At 42.2% G+C, this 21005-nt stretch overlaps 1 protein-coding gene across 1 annotated transcript in view; it reads right to left on the reverse strand.

The window, feature by feature from the left end:
* Nucleotides 1-561: 561 nt before the first annotated feature.
* LOC134360229 (bMERB domain-containing protein 1-like) overlaps nucleotides 562-21005 on the reverse strand; it is an 87550-nt gene continuing 67106 nt past the window's right edge. Inside the window, exon 6 of the mRNA XM_063074316.1 lies at nucleotides 562-6757. Coding sequence (XP_062930386.1) covers nucleotides 6639-6757 — 119 coding nt within the window. The 3' untranslated portion in view covers nucleotides 562-6638. The remainder of the gene's footprint in view (nucleotides 6758-21005) is intronic.

Genomic DNA, 21005 nt, shown 5'->3' on the forward strand with positions numbered 1-21005 from the left:
GAATTAATTTCTCAGAAGAAAATAAAGGGAATAAGGGCAGGAACTGCTGATGCTAGGTACATTGAGTACCTGATACCAGTTGCTAAAACCATAGTGAATTTATTCCACTTACTTTCTCTCTTTGCTCCTTATTAGAAACTCAATGTACATTTGTTTAAAATGAACAATTAGAAATGTATTCTTCATTATTGATCAGAAGCTCTAACAGGTCTTGAAATTCATCATGAACTCTGATACTCTCTGAGATTCTGGACCTTTTGCCTCGTTTTGTGACACAGTAACGGTTATGGGACAGCAAAGCAAAAGTAAAACATCTGATCATGATGAAGTTACAGATGGCATGGCAGAAATTACATACAAAGTATCTTGGAATTTGATACTTATGAAGTCATGCCTTGTCTCTGCTCCAGTGACCTGGATTTGGACCTGACATCCTGTGCTGTCTATGTGGGGTTTGCATGCTCTTCCTGTGACAACCTGGGCTTTTCTCAGGTGCTCTGGGATGTCAGGGATGTGCTGGAAGATTAATTGCCACTAGTATAGTTAGGTGGCAGAAAAATCGATCTGGAGGTTATGGCCATGTGAGAGAGCATAGATGGTAGGAAAATGAGTGAGGGAGTAGAACTGATGGGACTTGGGCCCTATGGTGTAAGGAAATAGTACAACCACAGCACTTTACTTATATCATTGTCATTTATTCATCTCACATCTATTTAATAGTTCCTGCAGACATACCAATCCATTCTTATAGAAAAGCAGTTTATGTATTTTGTATGACCTCACTGCAATATCAAGGCACTATCACTTCATCACATTCTGCAGGTTAATTTCAACAATATACATTATTTCACACATTTAACAATTGATCTATACAAAACGCTACTGGATTTCTCTGGCTATGATTTCCTAGCCATGAGAAGCATGCTTCTTTTGGACAAGATAAAGCAGCAGGGCAGGCATAACTCTGTAACGTCTTACAATGTTCTGAACACTTAAAGCACCTTACAATATAAAGCACATTTATAAGGAAATATTCATCTGCTTTTGAGCTAGTTATATAACATTGAACCACACCTAATATATATCAATTAGCTAGCATGAATCCAGAATATATTTCTAGCAACTCATGAAGTTTGTATTAGCTACAAATGTAAAATGAATGTTCTAAAGGGATATGCAAAATAAACACCTTTATAGAGTTTCAGAGTGCTATTAAATATGAAAACTAAAGATGTTACAGCAATTGTGCATGAATAATGATGCAAAACTGCCTGAGGTACTGTTTTCATCAAGTGCTCGTAATTAAAACACACAGGAAAGAGAACAATTTTTACTTAATGTTTACACCTGGACAACAAAATGCATGAAACAGTTCTTAAAAATGCCATTGATAATAGTCACAATACTTGTATTAAAAAGGTCATCAATCAACAGGCATCCTCTTTGAACTGATACATGCTGTTCCTCAGTAATTAACCAAGAATTTTAAAAGTGACTGCTTCTTCAATGAACAATTTTCCCTTATAATAGCCATAAGTAATAAATGGCCCATCTTTTGTGCACTTTCCATTCCACTTATTAAACAGAAATTATATATATATTCTTCAAAACAAGTGGCTTTATAGCAATTAGTTGTTTCATTGCTCATCTGGATGTTGCATATTATTATATAATGTGAATTTATTCCATCTCTCTCTCAATTAGTTAACACTGAACACAATCCAAAATGAATCATAAAGGATGATGGTGAGTTTGCGGCAGGGGTTTGAGGTGAGGAGGAGGTGGGATTATATTTAGGTTGAGTCATATGATCAAATATTTAATACTATTTGAGATTCACGTTGGTGCACAAGCATGTGGATTAATAAGTTCAACAACGTACCAATATATATTACCATTAACTGAATCACTCAGTGATCACCTATGGTGGTAAGTTTATTATTTGCATAAAATAATTTACCATTAAAAATAGTTAACCAACATGGATCTCTTGGTTAGACATGAAGTTTCCAAGTATTGCTCACGGGCCATCAATATTGTGAGTGCTAATTACATGATGCTATGTGTCAGTGATGATGTTGCAAGTAAATTTTTCATTGCACCTGTGCATATGATAATAAACTCTACTTTGCCTTTGTTATTGACTTCAATATATATTTTTTTATAGGGGATAACCTTGCACTATTTGGTAACACAAGTTCCAAATTTTCCTTTGAAATTAACCATATAACCATATAACAATTACAGCATGGAAACAAGCCAGCTCGGCCATTCTAGTCCGTGCCGAACTCCTACTCTCACCTAGTCCCACCGACCTGCACTTGGTCCATAACCCTCCATTCCCTTCCTGTCCGTATATATATCCAATTTAACTTTAAACGACAACATCGAACCTGCCTCAGCCACTTCTGCTGGAAGCTTATTCCACACAGCCACCACTCTCTGAGTAAAGAAGTTCCCCCTAAACTTTTGCCCTTTAACTCTCAACTCATGCCCTCTTGTTTGAATCTCCCCCACTCTCAATGGAAAAAGCCTATCCACGTCAACTCTATCAATCCCCCTCATAATTTTAAACACCTCTATCAAGTCCCCTCTCAACCTTCTACGCTCCAAAGAATAAAGACCTAACTTGTTCAACAATCTCATTTTGTGTGTGTTGCTTGCATTTCCAGATTCTGCAGATTTTCTGATGTTTGACAATTGGAATTTTTTTTTTGTAATTGGTTACTACATAAATAAAATGTATTTCTGGACCAAATTAAGGAAGATATTTTTTCCATCAATCTGGGTGAAATCCTGGATATCTGTATGGAGATTAAATTTTCACCATGTGATTGCATGGATTTCCCCAGCTGCCCTGGTTTCTTCCAACATCCCAAAGAATGTGCTCATTGGTAGGTTATTTGGTTATTACAGACAGACTCAATGGACTGTATACTATCCTATCACTCTATCCTATAAAACAATGAGTCAGTATTGTCACTGATTTATCATGGTGCACAGGGTGCATTTTCGTCTCTCAAAACCACATGCATATAAGAAACAAATGAGGTAGATTGCGTCAAGCTATCAGTCTCTTGAATGGATTTCCTGTACAACAAGATGGACTCTTAGCCTCACAATCTACTTCATTATCATCTTGCACTTTATCGTTTCCTGCACTACACTTTTTTTAGTAGCTTTTTACACTTCATTCTGCATTGTTATTGTTTTACTTTATTCTAGCTCAAGGCACTGCGTAATGATTCAATCTTAATGACAAATCACAAGACAAGCCTTTCACTGTATCCTGGTACATGTGATGATAATAACCAATACCAAAACAGTAGATTACAGTTAATTGCTCCATCAATTAATCAGGGCAGCCAGTTATTTAGGACAACTCTTCAAAAACAAAAACTAATTGAGAAAATTATGAACACAAGAAAGTTTGTAGATGCTGGAATTCCAAAGCAACACGCACAAAATGCTGGAGAAACTTAGCAGGTCAGGCAACATCTATAGAAATGAATAATCAGGCAGCATTTAGTCAGGATTCCCTTCCTTTATTTGGGACACTAGGTTGCTTAATTGGGGCAGGAGATTGTTGCCGAACAAGTTCTAACTAGTGTCAGTCGTGTGCTCTTCTGTGGCCTGTAGCCGCTACACCGTACTTAGAGTAAAAATTTTAAATAGCATCAGTTGAGTGCACTTGTGTTCAAAAAGTAGTGATTTTTTTCACTGATAGTTAGCGAAAAATATGCAGTAAGACAATTTAGAACTGTTCTGCTTATTGCGGCTTCAAGTACTCAGGCTTAGAAATGCCAGAAACAGCCAGAATAAAAATTAAATGATTTTACTACTTCAACAAGTTAAGAACTATGAACAATTTGAAAGTATCGAGTATCATTTTGAATGTTATAATGAAAATGAAGATTTGGAGGATGCAATTGTCAATAGCATTGCACAAAGGCAGTTCATTATCTGCACTAGGTGTCTGTTTTGATTTTGTTCAATGTGCATATTGGATGAATTCCTCTGTTGATAACTATTCAGAACTAATACATAGTTTGATTGTACTGTTGTACTATTGTTAGTGTTCTAATTTGTTCTGTATCTAATTTATTATAAATGCATAATTTGTTAATCAATTTGCCTTTTTTTTATACCTTTTTAACAACTTCCATGAAACTTCAGCTAATTGGGGCAGCCCACTTAATTGGGCCAAAATGTACTGGTCCCAATGTGTCCCAATTGACCGGAATCCACTGTATGTATTAGATAAATAAGATATCCTAACAGATAACAGCCATCATCAGTCGTCACTTGTATTACATATTATTTTTGCAATTGTATATTAAGAAAATATTTTATTTTCTCATTGGGTGGAATAACCAAAGTGGATAGGTTAAATCTAACAAATACTGGATCTAGATGAAGAAGTAGGAACACTGACTGGAATCTTATTTTAATATAGTTCTTGGTCTGTTCGGCTGTATGAAGAAAATTCAGGAAACTGGTAATATTCAGAAAAATGTAAACCTTACAAGAAAAATGACTAGAGTTTCTTTATCTTTGGGGTACATCTTACTTTAAAAGAAATGAAAGTGCCTGACTACTTATAATTGCACAGTACTGCTGCCACAGAGCAACAAATTTCACAACTTATGTCAGGGAAAATAAACCGGATTCTGATTTTCTGAGTTAGTGATATGGGGAACACATATTAGATCAATAGCAGAGATGACAAATTATTTTACCATTTAACATTTGAACAAATGTTGGGTCAAAGTCACATGTAGTCACAAGGGGCTCTTCAAGTATATGGAAAAATAAACTTCCTCTGTGTGCAATTCATGAATGAATAAAGGTACTCAATCAGGCTCAAAGAAGTCCATTCAGAAGAAAGATCACCACCTTGTCAAAGAGCAAATGACACAAAATTTCATTTAGTACTGGGATATAAACCTTAGCAATGCAGGCTGAATGGAATAAATTAAAGAAAATGATTATTTTACTGGAACTTTCATCACTTTAATCCAGTTGTAATCTGCTGGTGGTGTTCACTTTGAGGCTTTGCCAGTGAGACACCAATGAAGAAATTATACCCTTTGATCAGCTTTAGGATTGAAAAGGTGCATTGTAATCTGAAAGGAGAGAGGCTTTATACTGATTTCCCACAGCTTACATTTGCTGCTGTCCAGGACTGCCAGCCCTCTCTTCTTCTGTCAGAGTTTGTGCTATGTAATAAATAAAGCATAACTGGCATCTAATCCGCTGTGACAGTTGATAAATCTGGCATAAGTACTAGGTGCTCAATTTGATCAGATTTGTCAAAGGCATTATCCGAGTTTGCTGAAGACCCAAGGGTAGGAGGCACCGTGGGCTTTCCGTGCAAGAAGAGTGTTGTAAAAGGACGCTAACAGATTATATGACTTCTACGGAAGATGGATCAGTGCAAGGAAAGCTGATACAACAGATAGACATTGGAGGAACTTAGTGGGACAGGCAGGATTTATGGAGGGAAATGGACAGTGAAGGTTTCAGGTCAAGAGCCTTCAACTGGACTGGAAGGATAGAAGTTAGATAGCCAGTATAAAAAAATGGAGGGAAGGGGTGGAACAAATGCTAGCAGGTGATAGGTGGATCCAGGTAAGGGGATGATAAGCAGATGAGGGAAGGAGATTAGTGGGAATGACATTGGAAGCTGGGAGGGGATAGGCAGACATGACAAAGGGCTGGGAAGAGAGGATGGTAGAGTATGGGATAAAGGATAAGAGGTGGGGAGGGGAACCAGTGAGAGACGGTGGTGGAGGGAAAGACACCGAGTAACGGGGGCCAGGTGGATCAGGGAGGAAGGGAAATTTGATGTCATTTTCCCAGGTAAAATAATAATTTTGCAATAAAGAATAACTTGTAACTGTTGAAGAACAAAGGGATTTGGTTCTCTGTTCAGACAAGTCATTGAAAGCTAGTGCAAAACGACTAAGAAGTTACAAGGACATATGCAACGCTGATCTTTATTGCAATGGTCAGATCACATCAGGATACGATGGTCTGTTTTGAGCAGAATCCATAAAAGGGATTTGCCAGAATGACACCAGAGTTTAAAGTGTTAAAATGTGAGGATAATATGTGCCTTAAGTGTGGCCAGTAGTCTTGCATTTAGAAAGCAGAGGGTAATCTAACCAAGGTGTTTGACATGATAAAAAGGCTTCAATGAAGCACGGACAGTTTCTTCCAGTGAGGAACTTAGAGTTATTACATTCAGGAGTGAGATCAGAAAGCACTTTTCATGCAGTTTGCAGTGAAAATCTGAAGTGTCGTGGATATTGGGTCAATTAGTGTCACAACTAAGATTCGCAGACTGCTTTTAAGAGCTTCAAAAGAAACAATTGAAGGGAAGATTACTGGAGATAAGATTTACATCAGCCATTATCTTATGGAATAGTCAAATAGCTCGGACAGCTGAATGGACTCCTGCAGCATCTTGGTTAGTGGCTGCCAGTCCAATAAATACATCACTTTGCCAAGTATGAATATGAACTGGTTTTACACAATTATCAATTTGGGATGATGCAATAGTGAAATATTTATAATCCCATCCATACTTCTGTGGTGATTCCTGCAAAACATTCAGTTTTTAAAATCTTTGACTTTTACATGATGGAGCAGGTGAATCCACAGCATTCTTTGAGCAGAGTCAGCCCAGTCTTCGCCATGAAAGGTTTAGTTGTCTGCTGTGCTCTGGATGTCATTTTTCTTTCCTTTGCAACATCTGTGATGAGACAACAAGATTTTTGATTATCTGCAGCATTCATATTGATTTGATCTAACATTTCCTCCTCCGTACAGGCGTCAATGAATTGCATTCAGAATAACGGGAGAAGGTGCCAATTAAATCTATGTTCACTGGTTTGAAGAGTTTCCTCATTCCTCATCCACCCTACATTGTTAACCCTTTGAAGGCGATAAAGTCAGATTAGATGGGTTGCAAAATATTATGAAAATTCTTGCACATCAGAAACACATGAGATTCTGCAGATACTGGAAATCCACAGCAACATACACAAAATGCTGAACGAACTCAGGTCAGGCAGCATCTACAAAGAGGAATACCTATTCAGTGATTCAAGCTGCAACCCTTCATCTGCCAATTGTTTATTCCTCTCCATAGATACTGTGTGACTTCCTGAGTTCCTCCAGCATTTTGTGTTTGTTGTCCATGCACATCAGGTTCCAGGTGTCTGGCTGATGCACCAGACTGATAGGAGCAAAATATTAAAATCTCTTACAGGAGTTCTTGAAGTAAATCTCCTTCAGTTTCAAATAATCCGTGACAAAATAATTTTCCTTGCCTGTTCTATTTTGTCAACTGGAACGTCATAACCTATAGGTTAATTCTAACATGTTTTGTTCATTGAGGGTTAACAATGCATCTTTTTTTTCCATTTCTAACACGTGCATTTTTGCTGTACTAACATATGCTTGCAGATAATGTTACCTAACAGTTATTTACAAAAATATGTACTTAAGCACCCTTAGTAGATTTCTATCTTTAGATTCAAGTTTTAGTTTTTATGCAGCAGATTCATTAGCAAAATGCTTATAATTGTAATAACTAGTCATCTCTGTAAATGCCAGTGGAGAGTATGGATGAAAATACTGGAGTAAAATAATGTGATTACCTGTGTAATTTCAAAGCACTGGATATTAAGACAAAAAACTTGCTCTAAAACAGTTCATATTTAATCTTGTGAAGAACAGAGTGCTTCACACAATGTCAGCAACCTAAATCTGATATGCATCACACAAGGAGATGTTAGGGAAAATAAGCAAAAGTTTAGAGTGATAGGTTTTAATTAGTTGCTTAAAACAGAGAGTGGAAGAAGTATAGTGAACTTTCTAAAGCCTTGAGTCTTGGGAACTGAAGATCCAGCATTCTCTTTCTCACACACTTGGGCTGCATCCATTACTTTTTGTAGGATTTTCTGTTCAAAGGCTTTGGTGTTTCCATACTAGGCCATGATGTAACCAGTCAGTATACATCTCCACTACACATCTATCAAAGTTTGTCAATGTTTTTGATGTCATGGCGATTTTCTGCAGACTCTAAAGGAAGTAAAGGCACTACCATGCTTTCTTCACTATTGCACTTATGTGCTAGGTCCAGGACAGGTCCTCTGAAATAGTAACACCCAGAAATTTAAAGTTGCTAACACTCTCCACCCCGATCCTCAGATCAGTTCTGGCTCACGGACCTCTGGTTTCCCTCTCATGAAGTCAAGTAAGGAAATCTGGGATCCAATTGCACAAGGATGTATGTTGAGGCCAAGGTCTTGGAGCTTATTGATTAGTTTTGAGGGCATGATGGAACTGAATGCTGAGCTGTAGTCAATAAAATGCATCCTGATGTATGCATCTCTGCTGTCCAAATGTTCCAAGATTGAGATGGCATCTGCTGAGGACCTGTTGCTTCAGTGGGCAAATTGGAGCGGATCCAAGTCGCCTCTCAGGCAGGAGCTGATATGTTTCATCACCAGCCTCTCAAAACACTTCATCACTGTGGATTGGAAGTGCAACTGGGTGACAGTCTTTGAGGCACAGTCTTCTTGACTGGTATGATTGAAACCTGCTTGAAGCAGGTGGGTATCACACACTGCTGAAGCGGGAGGTTAAAAGATCTCTCTGAACACACCAGCCAGATGGTCAGCACAGATTTTTAGTAAGTGGCCAGGTACCCTGTCCAGTCCAGATAGATGGATATTGATAGGCATCCGTTAGTCTCGTGAGACCATGGATTTGCGCCTTGGAATGTGTCCTGGGCGCAGGCCTGGGCAAGGTTGTATGGAAGACCAGCAGTTGCCCATGCTGCAAGTCTCCCCTTTCCACGCCACCGATGTTGTCCATGGGAAGGGCACTAGGACTGATACAGCTTGGCACTGGTGTCGTCGCAGAGCAATGTGTGGTTAAGTGCCTTGCTCAAGGACACAACACCTCAGCTGAGGCTTGAACTAGCGACCTTCAGATCACTAGACCGACCGACGCCTTAACCACTTGGCCACACGCCACCCAGTCCAGATGCTTTCCATGAATTCAGCCTCCTGAAGGCAGCCTGCACATTAGCTTCAGGGAACAAGACCACAGGATCATCAGGGGATGTGGGAATTGATGATGGGACCTCCATGTTCTGACGGCCAAAGCAAGCACAGAAGGCACTGAGTTCAGCTGGAACTGAAGCCCTGCCACAGCTGTCAAGCATCCTTTGTTGATTTGCCCATAAAATGGCTTACTGGAGGCTCATGCCAAGTGGAGGGAAAACGTCTCTCAGATCAGGTGTAAAGTCTGAAAGAAAAGCATTCTCCTCACTATCTTGGATAAATCTGAAAGCATACAGAAGTACTATAAACAGAGCTTTGAAATAATTTTCAATTTCTTGTTGGTCCTGCCTTCCAACATTGCTATTACTCCCACGTTCTTTAGGACTTTAATCTATTTTTTGGCAAATCATCTCTCCTATAAACTGCTCTTCGGATACAAGGTGCTAACTACATGCAAATTACTGTCAAATTTGGAGCATTGTACTACAGGAGAGGAATAAGTGAAGAGGAAAATCAATTATTACCAGTGTCGATAGATTATACTTATTCCAAAGAGATGGTTGTCCAAGCTGAGAAATAAGTTTCATGTGTAGAAATAACAAATTTGTTAAGATAATGTGAAAACTTTAAAACCAAAAGCAAAACCAAAGCACTGTGATCATTTAAGAAGTGCAGGTAAAATGAACAATTCAGTGAAGCTGGTGTTTTAAAATGCCAGCCAGATTGTTAGCAATTTCTATTTAGTAGCTTCTATCAGTAAATTCTCTTTTGCAAAGCGTTTCTCTATGTGTACAAAACCATATAACCTGCTCCACTTTACAGAGGCAGGCAAAGAACACATGGCAGGACTGAATTAACTTCAGCCTCCTCATCACTGTCTGCATCCATCTTTTTCTTTGCAGTAGCCGCCACCCTCTCTTTGTCAGCTCCTGAACAGTAGGCTTGGCAGTGCAGTTCCTGACGAGCTGCAAAGATCATACCGTATACGCAGGTTGTGGACTTGGCAGTGCAGCTCCTGACAAGCTGCAAAGATCATACCGTATACACAGGTTGTGGAGAGCCAACCAGAAAACTGGCTTCACAAAACAGATGCTTTTCTGTAACTGTGTATAGCTTCACTGTGATCCAATTGTGATGCCGCATATGAACTCTACACAACCAAGAGAAGGTCCTTTGTACTTCAAAAGGTCGTGCTTTTCAGAGAATATACAGTTTTAGTCTCTTCACTATAAAGAGAGTATAACATTTGGAAATGTGATTCTGGGCTCACTAGAACATTATCAAGAGTGCAGGTATGAAGAGTCATTTAGATTAGATTAGATTATGAAGACACGCAGTCCTCTTTTATTGTCATTTAGTAATGCATGCATTAAGAAATGATACAATATTCCTCCGGTGTGATATCACAGAAACACAGGACAGACCAAGACTGAAAAACTGACAAAAACCACATAATTATAACATAATAGTTACAACAGTGCAAGCAATACCGTAACTTGATGAAGAACAGGCCATTTAGCACGGTAAAAAGTTCAAAGTCTCTCGAAAGTCCCACATCTCACACAGACGGGAGAAGGAAGAAAACTCTCCCTGCCATACCCGACCACAGTCCCACTCTGAGTCGTCCGAAAACTTCGAGCTCCGACCAGCTCTTCAATACCGAGCACCAAGCACCATCTCTGCTGAACGCTTCGACCCCAGCCCCGGCCGCCAGCAGCAGGCAAAGCCAAGGATTTTGAGGCTTTCCCTCCGGAGATTCTCGATCGCACAGTAGCAGCGGCAGCAAACTGGGCATTTCAGAAGTTCCTCCAGATGTTCTCCCATGCTCTCACGGCCTTCTCCATCAAATCAGAATTGTGCGCGTCCCCTATTTAACAATACAATATCATTTCACCGGAAAGGCTACGCGTGCTGTGTCGAGCCGCCATCTTCTCCTCCTGCCATTTGAGAAGTTGCAGTAGGTTGCGATCACATACTGGAAGGTTAGTGTACGCCCAAGGAGACACAATAATGCAAATGCTGGAGTCTCAGTGGAGAGGGAAGGAAAGGAGCTGCTGGCACTTTAGATCAAGACTCTGCATCAGCTAACCACGCAGCTAGCAGGCAGCACGTTAGTGTAGCAGTGTAGCGGCTAGTGCAATCACCAATCGGGCTTCAATTCCCACCGTTGTTTGTAAGGAGTTTGTGTGCTTTTCCTCCAACCACATGGGTTTCCCCTGGTTCCCTCACACATTGCAGAGACCTACAGTTAGCGTTAGTAAAGCTGTGGGCATACTATGTTAGCACTGGAACATGGCAACACTTGCGGGCTACATCAGCACAATCCTCTATGTTGGCCAATGGCGTAAAAGACACATTTCACTGTATGTTTCAATGTTTTGATATACACTTGACAAATAAAGTTAATCTTTAAAATTAAGCTCATCTTCACTGCCTAACAAAACTGGCTAGCAACCAAGACACCCACTTGTCGGCCAGGATCTTTGAAGAAAATTGAAATATCCAGTTCTGAAGTTTCACTTTATGGGTGTGTGCACTGCTACATAAATGTGGTTAGCAACATTTTCAAAAGTTACTGGCAGAACATGCCTGTAATTTGTCTGCCTCTCTAGAAAAAAGTAAGTAAAAATGTTTTAACTTTTTAGTTCTTTTAATGAATAAATCACTTTGTTTCATAATTTAATTTGCTGGATATCCATGGTATCTAGTAGATAGATTGAAGACAAGCATTGAGACATGAGATCAGAAATGTTGGTTGATGAAACCATTACATTTTGGACCACGTCTGATTAACAATACTGAACAGCAGACATGATCCTTCCCAGATGAGGAAGCAGGACGACACAAAGACAGGCTGAGAAACGCTGAATGGTAAATAGACAGAAGAATAGACTTATGGTGAAACATAAGAAAAAAGGAAGAAAGAGGAAAACACTGCCATGTTGTTGTAAGATAGGAATATGAGTGGCTTGGAAGAAATGTCCCATACCTGGGGTAAACTATGCATGCTGTACATTGGTAAACTATTTCTACAAATAATACATAACGAATTCCATGGAACGACCAGCATGAAATGTACAAATCAGAAATAGCTACAGACTGATATCAGAGTGAATAGATAAAATTATCAGTTTTTTACTTCATGATGTATTGGGTTCAACTGTGCAACTTTGAGACTGATGGCTCAGGAAGTGGCAAGATGGCACCAGTGAATAACAGTGGCATTTTGCGTACAGTTCACAAAACTACTTCTTTTACTTCCTTTTCCTTCAAGTATGACTCTTCTACTAAGCTGCATGTGATTGGAACCTGTGATTTACAATTTGATGGAGTGTTTTTTTGTGACAATTGAGTGATCTGGCACTTTGCTGTCTCCAAGGGAGTTCGGTGAGATTCTGAGTGAAATGTGCAGCCAAGAGGCGTGGCAGCCTACAGACGGGGCAGGAGTCCATTATCGACTCCATTGCCTCTCTCTGATCGAGTCGAGTGTGTGAGTCAATGATCGACTCCATTGCCTCTCTCTGATCGAGTCGAGTGTGTGAGTCAATGATCGACTCCATTGCCTCTCTCCGATTGAGTCGAGTGTGTGAGACCATGATCGACTCCATTAGTTCTCTCCAATCGAGTCGAGTGTGTGAGTCCATGATCGGCTCCATTGCCTCTCTCCGATCGAGTCGAGTGTGTGAGACAATGATCGACTCCATTGCCTCTCTCTGATCGAGTCGAGTGTGTGAGTCAATGATCGACTCCATTGCCTCTCTCTGATCGAGTCGAGTGTGTGAGACCATGATTGACTCCATTAGTTCTCTCCAATCGAGTCGAGTGTGTGAGTCCATGATCGGCTCCATTGCCTCTCTCCGATCGAGTCGAGTGTGTGAGACAATGATCGACTCCATTGCCTCTCTCTGATCGAGTCGAGTGTGTGAGTCAATGATCGACTCCATTGCCTCTCTCTGATCGAGTCGAGTGTGTGAGACCATGATTGACTCCATTAGTTCTCTCCAATCGAGTCGAGTGTGTGAGTCAATGATCGACTCCATTGCCTCTCTCCAATCGAGTCGTCGAGTGTGAGGGACCATGACCGACTCCATTGCCTCTCTCCGATCGAGTCGAGTGTGTAACCCCATGATCGACTCCATTAGTTCTCTCCAATCAAGTCGAGTGTGTGAGTCAATGATCGACTCCATTGCCTCTCTCTGATCGAGTCGAGTGTGTGAGTCCATGATCGACTCCATTGCCTCTCTCCGATTGAGTTGAGTGTGTGAGACAATGATCAACTCCATTGCCTCTCTCCGATCGAGTCGAGTGTGTGAGTCAATGATCGACTCCATTGCCTCTCTCCGATCGAGTTGAGTGTGTGAGACCATGATCGACTCCATTAGTTCTCTCCAATCGAGTCGAGTGTGTGAGTCCATGATCGGCTCCATTGCCTCTCTCCGATCGAGTCGAGTGTGTGAGACAATGATCGACTCCATTGCCTCTCTCCGATCGAGTCGAGTGTGTGAGACCATGATCGACTCCATTAGTTCTCTCCAATCGAGTCGTCGAGTGTGTGAGACCATGATCGACTCCATTGCCTCTCTCCAATCGAGTCGAGTGTGTGAGACCATGATCGACTCCATTGCTTCTCTCCAATCGAGTTGAGTGAGTGAGACCATGATCGACTCCATTAGTTCTCTTCAATCGAGTCGTTGAGTGTGTGAGACCGTGATCAACTCCATTGCTTCTCTCCAATCGAGTCGAGTGTGTGAGACCATGATCGACTCTATTGCCTCTCTCTGATCGAATCGTCAAGTATGTGAGACAATGATCGACTCCATTACTTCTCTCCGATCGAGTCGTCGAGTGTGTGAGCCCATGATCGACTCCATTGCTTCTCCCTGATCCAGTTGAGTGTGAGGGACCATGATCGACTCCATTGCCTCTCTCTGATCGAGTCATCGAGTGAGTGAGACCATGATCCACTCCATTGCCTCTCTCTGAACGAGTCGTTGAGGGTGTGAGACCATGATCGACTCCATTGCCTCTCTCCGATCATGTCATTGAGTGTGTGAGACCATGATCCACTCCATTGCCTCTCTCTGAACGAGTCGTTGAGTGTGAGGGACCATGATCGACTCCATTGCCTCTCTCCGATTGAGTCGAGTGTGTGAGACCATGATCGACTCCATTAGTTCTCTCCAATCAAGTTGAGTGTGTGAGACAATGATTGACTCCATTGCCTCTCTCTGATCGAGTCGAGTGTGTGAGTCCATGATCGACTCCATTGCCTCTCTCCGATCGAGTCGAGTGTGTGAGACAATGATCGACTCCATTGCCTCTCTCCGATGGAGTCGAGTGTGTGAGTCAATGATCGACTCCATTGCCTCTCTCCGATTGAGTTGAGTGTGTGAGACCATGATCGACTCCATTAGTTCTCTCCAATCGAGTCGAGTGTGTGAGTCCATGATCGGCTCCATTGCCTCTCTCCGATCGAGTCGAGTGTGTGAGACAATGATCGACTCCATTGCCTCTCTCCGATCGAGTCGAGTGTGTGAGACCATGATCGACTCCATTAGTTCTCTCCAATCGAGTCGTCGAGTGTGTGAGACCATGATCGACTCCATTGCCTCTCTCCAATCGAGTCGAGTGTGTGAGACCATGATCGACTCCATTGCTTCTCTCCAATCGAGTCGAGTGAGTGAGACCATGATCGACTCCATTAGTTCTCTTCAATCGAGTCGTCGAGTGTGTGAGACCATGATCGACTCCATTGCTTCTCTCCAATCGAGTCGAGTGTGTGAGACCATGATCGACTCCATTGCCTCTCTCCAATCGAGTCGAGTGTGTGAGACCATGATTGACTTCATTGCCTCTCTCCAATCGAGTCGTCGAGTGTGTGAGACTATGATCGACTCCATTGCTTCTCTCCGATCGAGTCGTCGAGTGTGTGAGACCATGATCGACTCCATTGCTTCTCTCCAATCGAGTCTTTGAGTGCGTGAACCCATGATCGACTCCATTGCTTCTCTCTGATCGAGTCGAGTGCGTGAGACCATGATCGACTCTATTGCCTCTCTCCGATCAAGTCATTGAGTGCGTGAGACCATGGACTCCATTGCTTCTCCCTGATCGAGTCGTCAAGTGTGTGAGACAATGATCGACTCCATTGCCTTTCTCCGAACGAGTTGAGTGTGTGAGATGATCGACTCCATTGCTTCTCCCTGATCCAGTTGAGTGTGAGGGACCATGATCGACTCCATTGCCTCTCTCTGATCGAGTCATCGAGTGAGTGAGACCATGATCCACTCCATTGCCTCTCTCTGAACGAGTCGTTGAGTGTGTGAGCCCATGATCGACTCCATTGCCTCTCTCCGATCATGTCGTTGAGTGTGTGAGACCATGATCCACTCCATTGCCTCTCTCTGAACGAGTCGTTGAGTGTGTGAGCCCATGATCGACTCCATTGCCTCTCTCCGATCTTGTCGTTGAGTGTGTGAGACCATGATCGACTCCATTGCCTCTCTCCGAATGAGTCGTTGAGTGTGTGAGCCCATGATCGACTCCATTGCCTCTCTCCGATCGAGTCGAGTGTGTAACCCCATGATCGACTCCATTAGTTCTCTCCAATCAAGTTGAGTGTGTGAGTCTATGATTGACTCCATTGCCTCTCTCTGATCGAGTCGAGTGTGTGAGTCCATGATCGACTCCATTGCCTCTCTCCGATCGAGTCAAGTGTGTGAGACAATGATCGACTCCATTGCCTCTCTCCGATCGAGTTGAGTGTGTGAGACCATGATCGACTCCATTAGTTCTCTCCAATCGAGTCGAGTGTGTGAGTCCATGATCGGCTCCATTGCCTCTCTCCGATCGAGTCGAGTGTGTGAGACAATGATCGACTCCATTGCCTCTCTCCGATCGAGTCGAGTGTGTGAGACCATGATCGACTCCATTAGTTCTCTCCAATTGAGTCGTCGAGTGTGTGAGACCATGATCGACTCCATTGCCTCTCTCCAATCGAGTCGAGTGTGTGAGACCATGATCGACTCCATTGCTTCTCTCCAATCGAGTCGAGTGAGTGAGACCATGATCGACTCCATTAGTTCTCTTCAATCGAGTCGTCGAGTGTGTGAGACCATGATCGACTCCATTGCTTCTCTCCAATCGAGTCGAGTGTGTGAGACCATGATCGACTCCATTGCCTCTCTCCAATCGAGTCGAGTGTGTGAGACCATGATTGACTCCATTGCCTCTCCAATCGAGTCGTCGAGTGTGTGAGACTATGATCGACTCCATTGCTTCTCTCCGATCGAGTCGTCGAGTGTGTGAGACCATGATCGACTCCATTGCTTCTCTCCAATCGAGTCTTTGAGTGCGTGAACCCATGATCGACTCCATTGCTTCTCTCTGATCGAGTCGAGTGCGTGAGACCATGATCGACTCTATTGCCTCTCTCCGATCAAGTCATGGAGTGCGTGAGACCATGGACTCCATTGCTTCTCCCTGATCGAGTCGTCAAGTGTGTGAGACAATGATCGACTCCATTGCCTTTCTCCGAACGAGTTGAGTGTGTGAGACCATGATCCACTCCATTGCCTCTCTCTGATCCAGTCGAGTGTGTGAGCCCATGATCGACTCCATTGCTTCTCCCTGATCCAGTTGAGTGTGAGGGACCATGATCGACTCCATTGCCTCTCTCTGATCGAGTCATCGAGTGAGTGAGACCATGATCCACTCCATTGCCTCTCTCTGAACGAGTCGTTGAGTGTGTGAGCCCATGATCGACTCCATTGCCTCTCTCCGATCATGTCGTTGAGTGTGTGAGACCATGATCCACTCCATTGCCTCTCTCTGAACGAGTCGTTGAGTGTGTGAGCCCATGATCGACTCCATTGCCTCTCTCCGATCATGTCGTTGAGTGTGTGAGACCATGATCGACTCCATTGCCTCTCTCCGAATGAGTCGTTGAGTGTGTGAGCCCATGATCAACTCCATTGCCTCTCTCTGATCGAGTCGTCGAGTGCATCAGCCCAACATCATCTCCATTGCTTCTCTCTGTTTGAGTCACTGGGAGCTAGGTTGAAGTCAACAAGGATGAGAGCAGGAGATGGGTGGGCATTTGACGCCGTCTGCCTGCATTTGACCAGTCTTCCTCTCTCCCTCACTAGATGCTGTCTGAGGTAAGTGCGGGACCCTTGGGGTTTCATGCTGCAAGGATTGATCGGTGAGGCTGTGGACTCATTTGAGGTTCATGGTGCATGTATTTCTAGATTCCAGCTACTCTTTATTTTTGCTGGTTGTAAGTGGTTTCATTGGGGCGATCGATAAAGACAGTGGCACTTCAGCGAAGAATGACTCTGCATACAGCATGCCGTGGGCTAGCAGCTCGGCAGTGAAGTGAACTGAACTAAATACCACTGGACACCTGGTTTAATGTTTGGTATTCTCTGTGTTGTTCACCTGCTTTTTGCTGTTTGTGCAACTTGTCATTTTCTCACGCATTGGGTGCTTGGCGTTCTCCTGAATGGGTTCTGTGTTGTCTTTGTGTTTCATACCTGCCTGCAGGACGACCAATCTCAGACTCGGATTCTGTATACATATTTGATAATAAATGTACTTTGAATCTTTGAATTAGGAGTTGCTCTTAGGTCAGTTTTATATGCCACTAGTAGTGAAGTGGATACAAACCTGGTAGATTCTATTCAATTTGGCCTGATATGTCATAGACTAAGAGGCAGAGAGCACTGCTTAAAAAATCATTCATCTCGATCTGACTCTACTTGTGCATCCTAGACCAGCAAAACCCCAATACAAGGATAATGAGCAGTTCTGTGAAGAAAACTAGATTGTCATTCTTAATAAAAAGCTGCTAATCACAGAAGTTCAAAATAATGTAGCAAGACCACGAGAAGGATTTAGTGAAGACATAATACTAACGGAAGTGCCAAAGACCATTAATTTACCTATACTGCAAAGATAAACTTTATTCATGATAGATATATACAGTATAAACAGAAGAAATAGTGCAAAAGAACTTTACAATCCTGGTCAGTACAATACACAGTGTAAATTTCAAAGAGAGGGGAAGAAAAATACAAAAAATAGCGCTATTGCCAGCATGAGGTGATATATCCTTATCATTGTTTCAGTGGCATTCCCACCCAACATCACACATCCATGTGTGGTCATGGAAGCATCCTATACTCTGCCCCTTCCCCACAGAGCCTTAGAGCAGGCCACACTGAGCTACAGTGTGTCCCTCAGTACATACAACTGCAGCCAGTTGGAGGCACAGTAAGGTGGCAACGCACACTGGCCAATTAATAGACATGGCAAAAGCAAGTGCTAACTTACACACATCACAACTCTCCTGAAGCAGAGCTCATCAAAAGGCAAGAGTAACGAAGATAAAAGACAGCACTGTTAAAGGGTAGGAGAATTTTTGCATATGATATTCTTGATGACTTAACCGCAACAGCAAATTAAATGACTTCTTTTAGCTTCAGGATAATTCCCAACCATTAACTTATAGGCAGTTGCTTTGTGGGGGTGTGACAGACAAATTAAACTTTACTATCTTTAAAACGTGGAGGATGTTTCAGAATGTTAATCTACAATGGCCAAGCAGATTCTTGAAGGAACATTTCTATACATCTGACAGTTTGACTCGGAATGGTGATTAGGAGCAAATTGCAACTGAAGTACAACATCCAAGGCACAATTTTCACAAACGAACAGATTAATCAGACAGCTGCAACACAAAACAAAGCAACTTATTAGTCCAGAAGTATTAATTGCCCAATCTAAGCAGAGTGTATATGGCATTTCACATTTATGTTTTTCTTATTAATTCCTAGTTTGTAAACTCCAAGAAATTGGTAACATCAAGTTAAGTATTTTAGATTTTTGGTGAAAGGAATGGAACAATCAATTTTGCTGTCCCTGGGATAACATCTGGGAATTATAAAGTAAAAATTATGTGATTTACCTGCTTTTCTGAAGCTCTTCTGCCCTTAAAAGGAACTTCTACAGCCCCCAATGATATTGTGATTTCAGTCACTGAAGCCAACGTAAGACCATCCTTCAGGACAGTCGACCCATGGAAAGCATCCGGCCCAGATGGGGTACCCGGCCGAATATTAAAGATATGTGCTGATCATCTGAAGTGTTCTTTCACCTCTCGCTTCAGCAGTCTGAGGTACCCACCTGCTTCAAGCAGACTTCAAATATGCCAGTGCCTAAGAAACACTTGGTAACCTGCCTCAAAGACTATTGACCAGCACTTACATCCACAGTGATGAAGTGTTTTGAGAGCTTGGTGATGAAACATATCAAGTTCTGCCTGAGAAATGACTTGGGTCTGCTGCAGTTTGCCTACTGGAGTAATAGGTCCACAGTAGATGCCACCTCATTATCTCTTCACTCAACCCTGGAACATCTGGACAACAAAAATGTATATATCAGGATGCTCTTTATCAACTGCAGCTTAGCATTCTATACCATCATCGCCTCAGAACTAATCATAAAGCTCCAAGACCTTGGCCTCGAAGGCTCTTGGTGAAATTAGATCCTCGAATTCCCCACTGCAGACCACAGTCAGTTTAGATTGACAACAACATCTCCTCCACGATCTCCATCAGCACAGGTGTACCACAAGGCTGTGTGCTTAGCCCCCTGCTCTAATCACTTCACACTTATGACTGCGTGCTCGGAACAGCACCAACACCATATTTAAGCTTGCTGATGACACCATTGTCACATGCTGAATCAAAGATGGTGACATATCAGTATAGAGGAGGAAGACTGAAAATCTGGCTGAGTGGTGCCACACCAACACCCTCTTACTCAATATCAGCAAGACCAAGGAGCTGATTATTGACTTCAGGAGGAGGAAACTGTAGGTCCATGGGCCAGTCCACCCAGATCAATCAGCAACTTTAAATTCCTTGGTGTTATAATTTCAGAGGACCTGTCCTGGCCCTAGCATGTAAGTGCAATTATAGAGAAAGCACGGCAGCAACTCTACTTTCTTAGCAGTTTGCAAAAATTTGGCATGATATCTAAAACTTTGATGAACTTTTATAGATTGAGGGTAGAGTGTATATTGACTGGCTGCATCACAGTTTGGTATGGAAACACCAATACCCTCGAACCCTACCAAAACAAAATGGATAAAACCCAGTCAGTCATGGGTAAAGCACTCCCAACTTGCGAGCACATCTACATTGAGCACTGTTGCAGGGAAGCAGCATTCATCTGAGAGTCCCACCACCCAGCATGCTCTCTTCTCACTGTTGCCTTCAGGAAGAAGGTACAGAAGCCTCAGGACTCACAACACCAGATTCAGGAAGAGTTATTACCCTTCAACCATCAGGCTCTTGAACCAAAGTGGATAAATTCACTTGTCCCATCACTGAAAAGTTCCCACAACCTATGGACTCACTTTCAAGGACTCTTCATCTCATGTTATCAATATATATTTATTGTTATTGTCTCTTTCTTTTTGTGTTGGCACAATTTGTTGTCTTTTTCACACCAGTCAAATGCCCAAGTTGGTGTGGTCTTTCACTGATTCTATTATGATTGTCGTCCTATTATGGATTTATTGAGCATGCCTGCAAGAAAATGAAATCTCAGGGTTGTATATGGTGAAATATATGTACGTTGATAATAAATTTACTTTGAACTTTGAACTTTGAACTTGAACTTAACTACACAGCACCCTTGGTTGACCTGTTTTTATTTAGAAACATAAATATATCGCTGGGCATCTAGATTTCACATTGATTCTAGATTTCACATTTTCTGCCCAATGAAGCAGTGGAAGCTACCTCAGTAACTATATTTGAGACAAGGTTGGATAGATTTTTGCATAGTAGAGGAATTAAAGGTTATGGGGAAAAGACAGGTTGGTGGAGATGAGTCCGTGGCCAGATCAGCCATGAT

Source organism: Mobula hypostoma, chromosome 22, assembly GCF_963921235.1.
Source record: "Mobula hypostoma chromosome 22, sMobHyp1.1, whole genome shotgun sequence".
Classification (NCBI taxonomy): Eukaryota; Metazoa; Chordata; class Chondrichthyes; order Myliobatiformes; family Myliobatidae; genus Mobula; species Mobula hypostoma.